Source organism: Eretmochelys imbricata, chromosome 27, assembly GCF_965152235.1.
Source record: "Eretmochelys imbricata isolate rEreImb1 chromosome 27, rEreImb1.hap1, whole genome shotgun sequence".
Taxonomy (NCBI): Eukaryota; Metazoa; Chordata; order Testudines; family Cheloniidae; genus Eretmochelys; species Eretmochelys imbricata.
In genome coordinates, this window is record NC_135598.1 from 2,887,853 (window position 1) to 2,905,614 (window position 17,762).

A 17,762-nucleotide genomic window follows, 5' to 3' on the forward strand; every position below is an offset into this window, starting at 1 on the left:
CGATTTTGCCTCCCTCCGCCTGAGCCCGGGCGGCCCCCCGGTCCCAACCCGCCACCGGCGGGAGCAGCGCCCGGCAGGGTGACGTCACCTCGCGGAGCCCGGGGCGCGCAGCCCCGCCCTCTCCTGGCGCTCGGCGACGCTGCTGAATCACCTGCGGAGGCGGCGCTCCGCGCCGGACGCAGTGCAGTATGGCTGCAGCGCGCATGCGCGGCCGCCGTACGCGCTAACGTTTGGCCGCTGCTTGGTGTCTGCAGGGAGCAGCGGCGAGATGGCGGGGCGGGTGAGTGCGCGTGAGGGGCGTCCCCCTCCCCCCTGTCGCTCCCGTTCCGGGTCCCCTTTCCCCCAGTCACCCCCTTCCTCCCCGGGCCCAATCCCCCCTTGCCCCAAGTCCCCCCCCTTTCCCCTGGGCCGAGTCCCCCTTTCCCCTCTCCCGGTCATCCCTCCTTCCCCAAGGGTCCCCCCTCCTGTCCCCCTCCCCCCATGCTGGGTCCCCTTTCTCTCCAATCACCCCCTTTCCCCCGGGCCGGGTCCCCCAGATCGTGGCACACACACAGGAGGGGAAGGTGGGGCTGACAGGTGCCCCTGTCCCTATTCTCCCCTGGTCCCCCAACACTGATCCCTCGTATCCCGCTTCTCAGAGTCCCACCTCTCCCCTTCCCATCACCTGATCCCCAGCCCCTTCCCCCTATTCCCATTTACTCTTCCAATGCGAATCCCCTTCCCCTTTCGGCGAGCACTTGCTTTTATAGTTTATTTTCTTTTCAGAAAATAATTTCAGTGTGAATATTCTGGTGTCCTTAGATTACATTTCCCCATAATAAAAGTCCCCCTTGATAGAGGCAGATTGGAACAATATGCTTGCTTTTAATTTGAGATTCCTGTCCTAGGTTGGGATGTGAACTCAGGTTTGATCATCACTTAAAAATTAGATTGACCTAGTTTTGTCAAGGTTGTGAAAAATTAAACACGTTGAGCCCTCTAGTTAGGTTTACCTAGCACCTGATATAGAAGTGGGTAGGTCAGTGGAAGAATTTTTCTGTTGATCTCGCTGCCAGCTCTCGGAGAGCTGGATTAGCTGCACAGATGGAAGAAACCTCTCCTGTTGATGGAGGAAGCCTCTGCGCTGTGACATTAGGTACAGCAGCACAGCTGCAGTGATGCAGCCACTGGAGTGTAACTGCAGTTTTACAATGCCTGGGGTAGAGCTGGGATTAGACTTTGACTGTGATATTCCCAGGTTTTATTATAAAGAGGTAGCTTTCTAAATAGCCCCTCGGTCTGCACATGCACAGTTTAATTCTTTGGTTCATCATTCAATGCAAGAGGCTTCTGACAAACTCAGCTAGAGTAACAAAACCATTTTCAAAGTAAGCTTTAGTTTGATTTTTCCTCAGAGGGCTGGTGGGTGGCATGCACTCTGTGAGGATAATCTTCAAATGCTGGAGACCCTGGTGCAATGGAGCACTTGTTTGATCTCTCTCTGCAAGCAAAATTTGGGTGCCAGAATCTCTTAATGTTAAGAAAAGCTATTTTTTTTCAGGTGCTGTATCTTGGGAGCCCCTTGTTCAAATGACCCCAAATTTGGTTCACCAACAGAATCCCGTGCTGCCATAAGGCACACCAAATTTCAAGGCAATCTGAGCAACCGAGTGGATATTGGAGCACTTAGATTCAAGCTTTAAACAGAAATCTGGTCTGAACTTTTATTGTAGTAATGTCAAGCTTAACAGCGAGGTCATTGGTAGATATGCAGGTGAACGAGCCCCTGATGGTGTGGCTGATGTGGTTAGGTCCTATGGTGGTGTCCCTTGAATAGATATGTAGACAGAGTTGGCACCGGGGGTTTGTTGCAGGGTTTGGTTCCTGGGTTAGTATTTTTGTTGTGTGGTGTGTAGTTGCTGGTGAGTATTTGCTTCAGGTTGGGCGGCTGTCTGTAAGCGAGGACTGGCCTGTCCCCCAAGGTCTATGAGCATGAGGGATTGTCCTTCAGGATAGGTTGTAGATCCTTGATGATGCGCTGGAGAGGTTTTAGTTGGGGGCTGAAGGCCAGTGGCGTCTCACACTTGGTAAGGCAACTCACATCTTTTCATGTATTTATACCTGCTCCTGTATTTTCCACTCCATGCATCTGATGGAGTGGATTCTAACCCACGAGAGCTTATGGCCAGATAAATTTGTTAGTCTCTAAGATGCCACAAGGACTCCTCGTTTTTGCTGATAGAGACTAATACGGCTACCACTCTGAAACCTGTCTCTGGCTAGAGTAAACACAGGTATCTGTTGTAGTTACCAGTCCTGCTCATCTCTGAAGTTCAAATTCTGCTTGCTTTTGAAAATACAAGCAGAGGCTTTATGGCAGTGGAAGCACCTGCGTCAAGGGAGGAGTGAAGAGGAGTGTATGCCACTCTATTTCTTGCCTAGAGTCTTTTTTTTAATCTAAGGAGAATCTCAACAGCAGCCCACTTTAGACACTTCACTTTCAGGAAAATTAACATTTATTCAACAGCTTTTTTTTTTTTTTTTAAAAAAAAGCTTACTATTCAAACTCTAAGTAACTTAAAGCCACTAAAAATCTCATTATGATAGGAATTAAAGTTTTCAGGATAATCAGGTAAAGAACACAGCTGTTCACCTTCAAAGGCACTAAGTTTGACTTGATATTCAAAAAGAAAAGGAGTACTTGTGGCACCTTAGGGACTAACCAATTTATTTGAGCATGAGCTTTCGTGAGCTACAGCTCACTTCATCGGATGCATACCGTGGAAACTGCAGCAGACTTTATATATACACAGAGAATATGAAACAAATCCAGGTTTGTGCAGGAAATGGCCCAACTTGATTATCATGCACATTGTGTAAAGAGTTGTCACTTTGGATGGGCTATCACCAGCAGGAGAGTGAATTTGTGTGGGGGGGTGGAGGGTGAGAAAACCGGGATTTGTGCTGGAAATGGCCCAACCTGATGATCACTTTAGATAAGCTATTACCAGCAGGACAGAGGGGTGGGAGGAGGTATTGTTTCATATTCTCTGTGTATATATAAAGTCTGCTGCAGTTTCCACGGTATGCATCCGATGAAGTGAGCTGTAGCTCACGAAAGCTCATGCTCAAATAAATTGGTTAGTCTCTAAGGTGCCACAAGTACTCCTTTTCTTTTTGAATACAGACTAACACGGCTGTTACTCTGAAACCTGACTTGATATTGTTGAACTTGTTACACATGTTTAAGGAGCACAACTCCTTCCAAAACAGAAGAATTTAATTTGCAAAACCTTTTTGATGGACAAATGAAGCAGCTGGAAATGGAGGCTTTGCAGCTGGAAATGAGGGTCTCCTACCTGTGATGTTACACACACTAGATGCTCATGTGGTTGAAATTGCTGATCTTTCAGTAAAACTAAACCATTACAGAACTTGAAGGGAAATCCTGCCAATTTAGATTTGATGTCTTGGAAAAGCATTTGTTGTCAGGTTTGTCTTTTTCTTGGACAATGGGTGTATGATGTACTCCATGAAAACACAAACAGTGCAGAGCACTTGCTAAACTCATATTTGTGATTATTTTATTCTTCTTTGCTTTTTAAATTAAGCATTTTGACTACTAAGATGTTTTAAAAAAAATTCAAAACCTACATGATTAAAACCAGAAATATCTCCAGACAAGTGACAGAATAACGTCCTATGAAATCCGTGGTACTGGTGGTTAGTTTCCCTCACTTGCCAGCAATGGGACCTAAAGGAGGAAATTTCAATTTATAACATTCGGGATCTATATTAAGACGTGATGTCTTGTTATGTATATGACCATATTGAGGTAATGAAGAATTAAATTGGATACTTATTTTCTGAGGTCTTTTGTAAAGAAAGAGTCTTAACTGTGTTAGTGACACAATTTGATTTTTTTTTTAAACGTCTGAAGAGCTTGAGTCATGGTTTGGTGGTCTGAACGCAGAACTGGATGTCAGAAACATCATAGTTTCTATTGTAGGTCCAACACCAGCTCAGTCTTGGCCTCTGTCAACTCACTGAACTTTTTTTCCCCATCTGTAAAGAGGGGCTAATACTTTCCTACCTTCGTCTTAGTGATATTGAGTATTAATGAGTTGATGGATATAAAATAATTTGAAGATGAAGCTACTTAGGATATATTTGATTCTCCTGGAAATACCGTGTTTGTATTGATTTGCTGATTTCCAAAAACTGAGCTACAGGAGATAGGTGTCATGTACTAATGTAGGAAAAAGAATACATTAGGTTATTGTTTCTAAACACAGTTCCCAAAGGGTGGTTGTAGAGAAAATGATGTCTTCATATGTTTAAACTTCCAGAGTGATTCTGTTGATCTTAACACAAGGTCTGTTGCAAGCCACTTAACGTAATCAGGCTTCATGTAAGATGTGTTGTGACTGCAACATCACATGGTCACAGCACACTGGTTCTTACTAGTTCCTTTCTTGTGCACCAACAGGATGGAGAAACAGTTAGTTTCAACTCCCTACTGGGTCACAAGCATCAAGCAAGGAGAGCAGAGCAGAGATCCTTACATCACAATTGCAACAGAAGCCCAGATCTTTGTGCTTAAGACTGCTTCAGACCTACTTAAGGAGATTCAATAGCTTGCCATCAGGAATATAAATGAAAATAAAAAGGTAGTGAGGAAATAGGGGAATCTAATTTTGCAGTTTCAAGGTACATTTTCAGAGTCATGGTAAAGGAGAGAGGAATGCGACTAACATATGGTAAATTACATGTACAGTGGTTTAATATTCATCTAGTACAGGGAGCCTAGCATCAGGTTTTAGCATCCAGTTCTCAATGTAAGAACAAAATCTCGCCCTGATTTATATGCTATTGCGTAACCTGCTGTCAGGATTAGCAAGTTAAGCTTTCCTCTGTCAAATGAGGAGCATCTTTGTCTATCAGTACAAAGGTAATGCTGATTCTCATATTCAGTAGAGAACTGGCAATTAGTAACTTATTTCTACTATGAATATCAAACTTATCCCCCCTTAGGACTCCAAAAATGGAAAACACCATGTCCAAGACTTCATTTAATGCCATCAAGTTCTCTGTCTCTCTAGGACTTCCGATTTGTGGATGGTAACCAGGGTGGATAAAAATCAATGATTTAAAAAAAAAAAAATAGGTTTTTTCCCTCAAAAAGCATTTTATTAAAAAAAATCCGATTTAAATAAAAAAAATCTAATCTAAAGATATCTTATCATGGAATAGGGATTATAAATCCAAATTCTATAGTATGAGACAATATATTCATGTAATGTTTAAGACAAGTTTTGTAAATGAGTTCCAATAGTTCATCGACTAGGGACTCAATCTTACCAGGTTCCAGGGGCTTCTGTACAGATTATTTAGGTTAATCTTTCTGTCTACCCAGTGGGGCTCAGTCTAGTTTTGCAGTTCTCAAACTGTGGATTTGTGTCTCCAGAGATAACATGCTTGTTAACAGCAACATTTTTTTAAAATAAATAAATAATATATAGAGGTGAGAAATAACAGACCTCAACCCTATTGTCCCTCTGCAAATTTGTGTACACAGAGTCAACCCTTACCTGTCTCTAAAAGTGCAAAGTTCCAAACAGTTCAATAAATAGAAGATTGTTGGGGGCAGAATAGATCTGGACAAGGAGAAGAAGTCTGGAGATAAATGTGAGAAGGAAGGGACAGCCAGTAGAAACAAAAGTGAAACCGTTTGAGCAGCATATTCCAGAAGTCTTGTTCTTTCTGAGTGTAGCCTTCATTGATTTGAGATCTAGCATACCATTCTCTCACTAGAAGGGAACATTTTCTTCCTTTGGACTAATTCATTCCAAATTGAGAAATCGTTTGGGACCTGAAAAAGCAGGAAAGCTTGTTTTTCTTTTCCAGATTATGAACAAACAGGAAAATGAAGGTGAATACGACTGAGTTAGCTGCAGAAGCCAATATTTTAAGTTTCTCATGTTGACGTGGCTGAGATAGTCGATTTAATTTTTTAAAAATTTCATTACCAATTTTAACAAAAACAAACCTGATTTAAAAAACTTGAATGTTTAACTAAATTCAAAAATTCATATGCTTGTTTTGTTAAAATATTATATGTTTGCTGTTGAAGGAAAAAAATCCAGAATATATAACGTTGTTTTAGTTAAATAAAACAATTTAAATGTCTGTTTGGTGATGTCCTCCTAATACAGCATGGCAAGAAAATCCTCCAAATATTAATGATTAACCTGTTGAATTGGAGATAGTTCACCTCCCAACGACTTCATAAATATCTGCTTCAATTACATTTGGTAAATGAAATAACCAACCAACCAATCATTCATTTTCTGATATAGCTGTAAAACTAATCTGAAAAGTTTTTTCAAAATAAATCACTTTAAAATGTATAGTGTGTTCCTTCTAAAAATGAAACCTACATCTATCTCTGAGTTGTGAAGAATATGTATTAAGGTTATAACAACCAACAAGAATGCACTTTTATGTAGAAATCCATGATTAAAGTGAGTCTTCCTGACTAGTGATTTAAATCATGATTTAAATCAATTTGATTTAAATAAAATCCACCCTGATGGTAACAACTAGGGCTGTCAAGCGATTAAAAAAATTAATCTTGATTAATCACACTGTTAAACAACAATAGAATACCATTTATTTAAATATTTTTGGATGTTTTCTACTTTTTCAAATATATAGATTTCATTTACAATACAGAATACAAAGTGTACAGTGCTCACTTTATATTTATTTTTGATTACAAGTATTTGCACTGTAAAAAAACAGACATAGTATTTTTCAGTTCACCTAAAGAAGTACTGTAGTACAATCTCTTTATCATGAAAGTTGAATTTACAAATGTAGAATTATGTACAAAAGTAACTGCATTCAAAAATAAACAATGTAAAATTTTAGCGCCTGCAAGTCAACTGAGTCCTACTTCTTGTTCAGCCAATCGCTCAGACAGATAAGTTTGTTTACATATCAGGAGAAAATGCTGCCCGCTTCTTGTTTACAATGTCACCTGAAAGTGAGAACAGGCATTCTCATGGCACTATTGTAGCTGATGTCGCAAGATATTTACGTGCCAGATGCGCTAAAGATTCAAATGTCCCTTCATGCTTCTACCAGCATTTTAGGGGGCATGCGTCCATGCTGATGATGGGTTCTGCTCAATAACAGTCCAAAGCAGTGTGGATCAACGTATGCTCATTTTCATTATCTGAGTCAGATGCCACCAGCAGAAGGTTGATTTTCTTTTTTGGTGGTTCGGGTTTTGTAGTTTCCACATTGGAATGTTGCTCTTTTAAGGCTTCTGAAAGTATGCTCAACACCTCATGCCTCTCAGATTTTGGAAGGCACTTCAGATTTTTAAACCTTGGGTTGAGTGCTGTGGCTATCTTTAGAAATCTCACATAGGTACCTTCTTTGTGTTTTGTCAAATCGGCAGTCAAAGTGTTTTTAAAATGAACATGTGCTGGGTCATCATCCGAGACTGCTATAACCTGAAATATATGGCAGAATGTGGGTAAAACAGACCAGGCGACATACAATTCTCCTCCAAGGAGTTCAGTCACAAATTTAATTAACACATTATTTTTTTTTAATGAGCGTCGTCAGCATGGAAGCATGTCCTCTGGAATGGTGGCCGAAGCATGGAGGGGCGTACAAATGTTTAACATATCTGGCATGTAAATTACCTTGCAATGCTGGCTACAAAAGTGCCATGCAAATGCCTGTTCTCGCTTTCTGGTGACGTATATAAGAAGCGAGCAGCATTATATTCCGTAAGTGTAAACGAATTTGTTTGTCTTAGCGATTAGCTGAACAAGAAATAGGACTGAATGGACTTGTAGGCACTGAAGTTTTACATTGTTTTGTTTTTGAGTGCAGTTATGTAACAAAAAAATCTACATTTGTAAGTTGCACTTTCGCAACAAAGAGATTGCACTACAGTACTTGTGTGTGGTGACTTGAAAAATGCTGTTTCTTTTATCATTTTTACAGTGCAAATATTTATAATAAAAATAATATACACTTTGATTTCAATTACAACACAGAATACAATATGTATGGTAATGTAGAAAAACATCAAAAATATTTAATAAATTTCAGTTGGTATTCTGTTGAGCAGTGCAATTAAAACTGATTAATCACGATTAATTTTTTTGAGTTAATTGCGTGAGTTAACTGAGTTTAATTGGCAGCTGTGGTAACAACTTAATTGTTTTGAGTTTCCTTTATAACTTGGAGTTTGCATTGTATTAAAATCCCAAGCAATATCCCAGAAAGCTTATTCCAGGCTAAATTTGTACTACTTCACAAACACTGATGATTTTATTTTAATCACAAGCACCAAACCTTTGTTCTGGACCCTTATCCTGGCTTTCAGAGGGGGATAACAGAAGCACCAGTTTATGTGTAGCACCATATCTGAAAATGGTTGAAGGCAATGCTTAGCAATTTAAGTCCTTGGTTTGAACTATCTGGACCCCCTAGTATCACAGTTTCAAATCCTGGTATGGTTGGCTCAGAATTTCATTATTCTGTGGTGGATAAATTGGGATCCGTACAATTTCTGTTAGGATCATTCGGGCAGGACATGAAGGGATTATTATTTCTTATTATGAAGGCTTGTCTATTCTGTATGGACCCTGAAGTAATTCTTGTAAGATTACTGTGCTGTCCTTATTTAAAATAATACAAAATCCCGTTCCAACTGCTGTGCAGTATGATGTGCACAGATTACTTGCTGCCCTCTGTCCTAGTGGTGGCTAAATCTAAATGATGCTCTATTTAGATGAACAGTGTCACAATTTTGGATTCCCCAGAATGAAAAATGCTGCATAAATGTTATGTATTATCAACATCAATGAACTTCCTCCTGCCCCCTGTGTTGCTCTTATAGTTGCTTTTGTGTCTCTGGTAATGGTTTGTTAATGTTAGGATTTGAAGTAATAAATTGGACTACAGGTAACACTGATGTTTCTCATTCTGCAAGATAACTACTGGGTTCCCCCTTACCTTACAATTTATCTCATGGCAAATTGGAGGGAGAATACAGAATTAGCCTTACATAATGTGGTTCTTAATAAGGGCTTTGCTCACGGCAGATGAGGGAAGGGGAAAGTTTACCGCTGAATGTAGCTCATTAACCTCTCTTTGGAGAAGCTCATGTGGTTCGCTCTTGGTTCACTGTCTTGTAGGCTACACTAGATGAAAAAATGCAGAAGGAACATGGTGGGATTTAGTTTCTCATAAAAGCAGATGGTATTTTTGCCTAAATGTAATTCTGTAAAAATGGCACCATAGGGTTCCATGTTTATATTCTCTCAATTACTGTATCAAATGTGTTCACTTCACAAGAAAGAACAGATGCATGTTCCATCTTTCCTGCTCTCTCCCTCCTAGGAGGTACTTCATTGATTCCAAGGCCAGAAGGGACTACTGTGAGCATCTAGTCTGACCTCTATAACACAGGCCATAGAACTTCTCTGAAATAATTCCTAGAGTGTATCTTTTAGTAAAACATCCAATCTTCATTTAAAAGTTGTTGGTGATGTAGACTCCACCACGAGCATTAGTAGGTTGTCCCAATGATTAATTACTCCACTGTTAAAAATTTATGCCTTATTTCCAGTCTGAATTTGTCCAGCTTCAACTTCTAGCCATCAGGTTCTGTTATACTTTTCTCTGCTAGCTTGAAGAGCCTATTATTAAATATCTGTTCCCTATGTGGGTACTCTGAAACTGTAATCAAGTCACCCAAAACCTTCTCTTTTTTTAAGCTAAATAGATTGACCTCCTTGATTCTGTCACCAAAAGGCATGTTTTCTAATCCTTTAACCATCTATCACAAGTTTATTTCCCTTGTTCTTTAAATATAGTTTGTATGTTCCTAGTAGTTAGTTAGATATAGAGTATAGTTAGTGTTAGTTATAGGTTTCAGTTTTAGGTCCTTTTTGGGCCAAGTTTGAATCTTGGTACTGGTACCATAGTCATGCCTTGCTCTCCAGGGTTTTAGTCTTGCCAGTAATGTGCCAGGCTGATGCTGGTCAGCAACCCACAGCCAGCTGCCTAAAATGTTTTGGGGAGTCCCACATCAGTGACAAATGTCACATTTTGTAGAGGAGTTAAGCCTTGCTCTAAAAAAGATAGAACTATGAGACTTAAATATCTCCTTATGGAGTTGGCATTCTGCCCTACATCAGAGCCAGTGGGTTCAGAGTGTACTCCGAGTGCTTCACCATCAGTACAGGTTGTGCCATCCGAGATGTCTTTGGCACCTCATTCCATGTCTCCGGTACCAAAGAATAGAGATGGATCTTCCAGGGATCCCGTTCAGCAAGATCTTCAGTACTGAGATCAGTAAAGACTCAGGGAGAGACTCTGAGGGGAAGCATTCTCCAGGGTGTTCCTCTGATCTCAAAAATGTGGGTTCGTTGACTCCAGAATCTGTGCCAGGTCCCTCAAGACTGTCCCCTGAAGTTCTGATGCAGAGACACCAAATTAAAGACCTAGTTCTGGTACCGACGTCATCAGAGGTGTACACAGCCAATAAAGAACTTCTCAACCTTTTGGTACTGGTGTCCACAGTGATACAGCAAGAGTTTCAACTGGTGCTGGTGACTGTAGTTCCTACATAAGCTCCACAAGAGACTGTGGTAGCTGTGCCCTCTGTGCTTCAGGTACCTGAGAGGTGGTACTTTCAAGGGGCAAGCCACTGTTATAGCCCTGATAGTGCCATTCCTGGATTTGGCTTACCTGCTCCATTGTTGTTACAGGGCTCTGAGTCATTTTCATCAGACTCAGAAGTGGGGTCTTTTATGTCCCATACCCAAAGGGAAGCTTACCCTCTGTTGGAGCCTTGGGGCAGAATCCATGGTGGTTGCGGCACTTCCAGCAGTGGACACATTGCAAGGGGCAATGGCCTACAGAAGCATGGGGCCCACCACCGCCATATCAGTGGCCTTTCTGGACACTGTGGGGTGTCCCTCCGCCTGTTAGGACTTTCCCTCATCCATGTGAGCTGATTTGCATGAGAGTGCACCAAGATCATTGGCACTGCAGACAACATTGGCCAACGCGCAATACCGGGACTGATACCGAGCAGCTGGAAGTTGCTCAGACAGTTCCTTCACCACAAGAGATAGACCAGTCATTGCCTCAGCATCTGGGTGTATCATCTTCTTCATCATATGAGACTATAGAGATGGTGAACAATTCACCACCACCAATGGGGATTACAAGGCTCACCAAGAACTGCTTTAAAGTGTTGAATGCTCAGGTGGAAGAAGTCAGAGAGAAATTCCACAAGCTAGTGGATATATTGGCTTCAGCAGGGCCCTCCAGAATGCCACTCCCGATTAATGAAGCGATTCTGAAGCTGATCAAAACATTTTGTCAGACCCCTTCTTTCTCCTTCCTATGACGAAATGGGCAGGGAGGGAATACTATGTCCCTTCTACGGGTTTCGAACATCTCTACTCTCACCTGCCCCCAGACTCTTTGTGGTGGCGGCAGCTAATGAGTGGGAGAGGCAGAGGCATCAACACTGAAGGGGATGGAATCAGTGACTGGGCTAGTTTGGTTGACAAGTTTATTTGAGAGGAGGGCTGCAACTTAGAATTGCCAACCAGTAAGCTTGACTAAGTTGCTGTGACTTGACTCTGTGGGAACACATCATGAAATTTAAACGATAAACAACTGGAGGACTCCAGGGAGGAGTTCACTCTGATGGTAGAGGAGGGCAAGCTGGTGGCAAGGACAGCTCTGTAGTGGAGACTGGATGCAGCAGACTCACCAGCTCAATCCATGGTGTCTGCGTATCTGAGGACATGCTCATCATGGCTGCAGTCTTTCAGTCTCCCTCCTGAAATACAAGAGACCATCCCAGGTCTGCTCTTTGAGTGTTTCTCCCTCTTTTTGGAAAAGACAGGGAATAGGCTGCATACCCTAAATATTCCACAGCAATGCTGAAGTCACTTAGAATCTATACACTGAGTGCAGAGGAAGCAGTTCTGGTCTGTCTCACAGATATCAGAGCTTTATACCTCGACCCCAAGAGCTGCTGAGAAAAAGAGGCAGGAATTACAGGAGGCAACCACCTTTTCCTCTGTGACAGCGGCCCAGTCTAAGCATGCATTTTAACTGGTTTGTCAAGGGCAACATCCCATTTCTTACAGGACCATCTGTTCCTACCAGTTGTCTGTCCTACTTCCTCTGTGCTTGTATTCTCATGACATCACATCAGCGGGTCCTAAGCATGGCGGGTCTTGGATATTCCCTTCAGTTTGTTTTTCTTTTTATCTCCCCTCCTACCTCCATTCCCTGACCCTCTTCAGGACCCAGGCTAACAAGTCCATTCTTCATCTCAGAGCCTCCTTTTAAACTTTTAAATAAGGATAAAGTTAACCTTTCCCCTAAAATTTCTGGCAAAGATGGTTTCCAGTTTCCACACTGTCCAGACAATTTATTTGCCACTCTTTTCTTGAAGACTCATATGCATAGAGATGAGCAGAAGCTTCTTTTTGTTGAATGTGATGACAACTTTAACCTTTGACTGAATCCTCAATGTGGTTGCAGACAGGCTGAAAGATAATCTGGTTTCCACTCAGGGGTTTTTCCCTTTTATACATTTGTGCTACTAGCTAGCTAATATCACGCCGCCACCTAGAGTGCTGGCTCATTTGACTAGAGCGCAAGCAGCTTTCCTGACACAAGTACCTATTTGAGACATTTGCAAAGTGGCAACCTGGTCATCATTTCACACTTTTGCTGCTCATTATGTCATTTCCTGTCAGTCCAGGAATTTTTGGATGGGTTGTTCTACAGTTGCTGTTCAGGTAATCTCTGAGTCCGCATCCATGTTAATTTGCTTGAGTCACCTTCAGTGGAATGGGCATGTGCGATCACTGGAAGAAGAAAAATCAGTTTTTACTTTTCCTTAACTGTTGTTGCTTGAGATGTGTTACACATGTCCATTCCATGACATCCCTCCTTCCCCCTCTTTATTGTAGTCTGTCTAGTGAGAAGGAGCTGCTTGGGGGTTGGGAGCAGCTCCATCCTCTTATATCTGCATGCAGTGGTGCATGATGGCAGAGGGCACTTGAGCTGCCCTGACTGGTAATGCTGAGAGAAAAAGTTCTCTGACAAATGTGCACAAGGCACGTACATACCTACAGTGGAATGGACTTGTGCAACATGCCTTGAAGAAAGGTCTGAAAGGTAGGTAACTGTTTTTTGGTAACAATGAATATAAATTAGAAAATAGGGAGTGTAGAAAATTGATAAGGGAAGCCAAAGGGCTCAAAAAGAAGTCTGTGGCAATAAAAGATAATAGAGGTTTTCTTTAAGTCCTAGGTGGGTTATATATATGTTTGGCACTGGTGTGACCACTGCTGGAATACCATGTCCAGTTCTGATGTCCACAATTCAAAAGGTTGCTGATAAATTGGAGAGGGTTCAGAGAATAGCCATGAGAATGATTAAAGGATTGGAGAACGTGCCTGGTAGTGAAAGACTCAAGGACCTTAATTTAGCTTTTCAAAGAGACAGTTAAGGGGTAAACTGGATCATAGACTGTAGGTATCTACATAGGGAACAGAAATACAGTAGAGGACTCTTCAGTCTAGTTGACAGAGCTATAACATGATCCAGTGGCTGGAAGTTGAAGCTAAACAAATTCAGACTAGAAATCAGGAGTGTATTTTTTCTATAGTGAGGTAATTAATCATTGGAACAATTTACCAAGGGTTGTGGTGAATTCTCCATCACTGTCAAATTTTAAATCAAGATTGGATGTTTTTCTAAAAGATCTTCTCTAGTTCAAATAGGAATTAATTCAGGGAAGTCCTATAGCTCATGTTACACGGGAGGTCAGACTGGATGATCATTATGATCCTTTCTGGCGTTAAACATCCTTTTTGGAATAAAGTCTGCAAAACCCTGTCCTCAGAGTGTACACAAGGCTGACTTTGCTCTGGGCTCTTCTGCTGATGTTAGTTTGCAATGAGAATTACATCTTCAGGACGCAGTTAGACTCATAGGTCATCTTGTATGCTAAATGTACTGTCTGTCAGCTCGTGGAAGATCAATGCACTGTGGAAATCTTGCATTTTGTGTTTATAACAGACGTATCATGATGAAATTATTTTTCATGTGTACATCTTTAATTTGTGGGTTTTGAGTATGAATAAATAGTTGGACTTAAACTCTTGTGCAAGCCCATTTATTTTTTTACTACTTCCTGCCAGGAATCCACATCTCTTCCCGCCTACATCCCATGAATTATATTAGTTCTAGTAGAATCTGTTGTTCCTTTTTTTCAGTGCAGCTCTCCAAAGATGTTAGTGTTCATAAGGCCAGTTAATATTTAATATATGTATTGTGGTGGTGTCTGAAGTCCTCAGTCTTAGACCCAAGCAGTCCACCTGCATGCTGTCAATATTTATGAGACAGCAGATGGATGCTACAGGCTGGGAGCAAATGTAACAGTGAGATGATTAAGATTAGTGTAACAAGCAGAGGTCATAGCATGCCAGCTGCTTAGTATTATCAAGGCATCATGGCATTATTTAATTCCTTTGGTTCATTGGCTAAGGCAGGGGTGGCCAACTTGAGCCTGAAAAGGAGCCAGACTTTACCACTGTAAATTGCCAAAGAGCCACAGTAATACATTGGCAGCCCCAATCAACTCCACCCCTCTGCTCCTAGCGCCTCCTGCCCACTGGCAGCCCTGCCAATCAGCGCCTTCCCCTCCCTCCCTCCCTGCATCTCCCGATCAGCTGGTTCGTGGTATACAGGAGGCTCTGGGTGGGAGGTGGAGGCGCGAGGGCATGGCAGGCTCAGGGTGGGGAAGGGGTGGAGTGGGGGCAGGGCCTATGGCAGAGTTGAGCAGTGAGCGACTCCCAGCACATTGGAAAGTTGGCGACTGTAGCTCCAGCCCCGGAGTTGTTGCCTATCCAAGGAGCCGCATACTAAGTTCGGAAGAGCTGCATGTGGCTCCAGAGACACAGGTTGGCCACCCCTGGGCTAAGGTCTATAATTTTAAATTCATAGAGGACTTACCTGTTGACTAGAAAGCACAAATATTATTCAGGTTCAGTATGTTCTCCACTTTCATCAGTCTCTCCTTTCCCCTCCCCATCATATCCACTATCTAGGCAAGTCCTTTGATTTCTTCCTCTTACTTCCATAATTCACTTTCCTCTCTGTATAGAAGCATAGAATATCAGGGTTGGAAGGGACCTCAGGAGGTCATCTAGTCCAACCCGCTGCTCAAAGCAGGACCAATCCCAAACTAAATCACCCCAGCTTGGGGGCTTTGTCAAGCCTGACCTTAAAAACCTCAAAGGAAGGAGATTCCACCACCTGCCTAGGTAACGCATTCCAGTGCTTCACCACCCTCCTAGTGAAAAAGTTTTTCCTAATATCCAACCTAAACTTCCCCCACTGCAACTTGAGACCATTACTCCTTGTTCTGTCATCTGGTACCTCTGAGAAGAGTCTAAATCCATCCTCTTTGGAACTCCCTTTCAGAGAGTTGAAAGCAGCTACCAAATCCCCCCTCATTCTTCTCTTCCGCAGACTAAATTCTGCAGACTAAATAATCCCAGTTCCCTCAGTCTGTCCTCATAAGTCATGTGCTCCAGCCCCCTAATCATTTTTGTTGTCCTCCACTGGACTCTTTCCATTTTTTTCCACATCCTTTCTGTAGTGTGGGGCCCAAAACTGGACACAGCACTCCAGATGAGGCCTCACCAATGCCGAATAGAGAGGAATGATCACATCCCTCGATCTGCTGCCAGTGTTTCTACGTATACAGCCAAAAATGCCGTTAGCCTACATATCCACCTTCTCGTCCACTGTAACCCCTGGGTCCTTTTCTGCAGAGCGGCTGTCTAGCCACTCGGTCCCTAGTCTGTAGCAGTGCATGGGATTCTTCCGTCCTAAGTGCTGGACTCTACACTTGTCCTTGTTGAACCTCATCAGATTTCTTTTGGCCCAATCCTCTAATTTGTCCAGGTCCGTCTGTATCCTATCCCTACTCTCCAGCATATCTACCCCTCCTCCCAGTTTAGTGTCATCTGCAAACTTGCTGAGGGTGCAATTCATGCCATCCTCCAGATCATTAATGAAGATTTTGAACAAAATCGGCTTCAGCTTTTAGCAGGCCGATGCCATTGTTTACATGTTAGTTTGAACGTTTCCAGGAAAGCTCAGATGTGGATTGGCGTCTCCCAAAGTCCATTGTCAGTTAAGTGTTCTTGATTGGGCACTTACTGAGAATAGTCCTTTCTCAAGAAGCTGACCAAATGCTTCACTGAGGCTACATAGAATCAAACACATTGAGATACAAATACACAGCCAATATTCATAACTTCAAATACAAAAATGATACATACATGCAGACAGTATAATCATAACCAGCAAACTACAACCTTTCCATAGACACCATACTTGACCTCCTCTGTACAAGACCTGGTGCAACCATAGAACCCTGGTTGCAACTGTCAAGGTTCCTTCCCCACTCTGAACTCTAGGGTACAGATGTGGGGACCTGCATGAAAACCTCCTAAGCTTACTTTTACCAGCTGAGGTTAAAACTTCCCCAAGGTACAAACTATTTTACCCTTTGCCCTTTTACTTCCACTGCCACCACCAAACTTTATCTGGGTTCCTGAGAAAACGTAGTTTGGACACGTCTTTCCCCCCAAAATCCTCCCAACCCTTGCACCCCACTTCCCAGGGAAGGTTTGGTAAAAATCCTCACCAATTTGCATAAAAGTGACCACAGACCCAAACCCTTGGATCTTAGAACAATGAAAAAGCATTCCGTTTCCTTACAAGAAGACTTTTAATAGAAGTAAAAAGGAATCACCTCTGTAAAATCAGGATGATAAATACTTTACAGGGTAATTAGATTCAAAACATAGAGAATCCCTCTAGGCAAAACCTTAAGTTACAAAAAAGACACACAGACAGGAATATTCATTCTATTCAGCACAGCTATTTTCTCAGCCATTTAAAGAAATCATAATCTAACACATACCTAGCTAGATTACTTACTAAATTCTAAGACTCCATTCCTGTTCTGTCCCCGGCAAAAGCATCACACAGACAGACACAGACCCTTTGTTTTTCTCCCTCCTCCCAACTTTTGAAAGTATCTTGTCTCCTCATTGGTCATTTTGGTGAGGTGCCAGCGAGGTTACCTTTAGCTTCTTAGCCCTCTACAGGTGAGAGGATTTTTCCTCTGGCCAGGAGGGATTTTAAAGGAGTTTAGCCTTCCCTTTATATTTATGACAGCAACAATGATCTATACAGTAACAGTTCATGTCAATAATGTCACACACTGACCAAGGCTTAGCAATGATCCACAGTGGTGGTATAATTTACCTTGCAGATGAGAGCTGGGGGATGTTAGCCCATGATTAGGGGACTGGGGATTGGTCCTGCTGTACTCAATGCTAAAATCCCTGTGCATGTCCTGAGCAAATCAGGAGGTCATTACAAGCATCTTCCTGCTGCCTCTCCTCCCTGGTTTGTTTAAAATACGGTGAACAAAGTTCTATTTATCTCCCTCTTCTGCTGCTCTAGTCATGTCTGTTGGCCTCCTATCTTCTTCTGCATCAAATTCTTTTTATTTTTTTGCCCTCCCCACAAGGCCCTGTATAATTTTGGCTGTGCCTATGTCATTCCTCTCATTTCTCCTTCTCCCACTTCCAACATTGTGCTTTCTGCTCTGCCTCATATGCCCGGGA

At 42.2% G+C, this 17,762-nt stretch overlaps 1 protein-coding gene across 3 annotated transcripts in view; it reads left to right on the plus strand.

The window, feature by feature from the left end:
- The first annotated feature begins 204 nt into the window (after positions 1-204).
- The window catches only part of NSF (N-ethylmaleimide sensitive factor, vesicle fusing ATPase), a 184,657-nt gene continuing 167,099 nt past the window's right edge, over positions 205-17,762 (plus strand). For all 3 annotated transcript variants that reach the window (XM_077806325.1, XM_077806326.1, XM_077806327.1), the window contains exon 1: positions 205-280. In XM_077806325.1, coding sequence (XP_077662451.1) covers positions 269-280 — 12 coding nt within the window. In that variant the 5' untranslated portion in view covers positions 205-268. The remainder of the gene's footprint in view (positions 281-17,762) is intronic.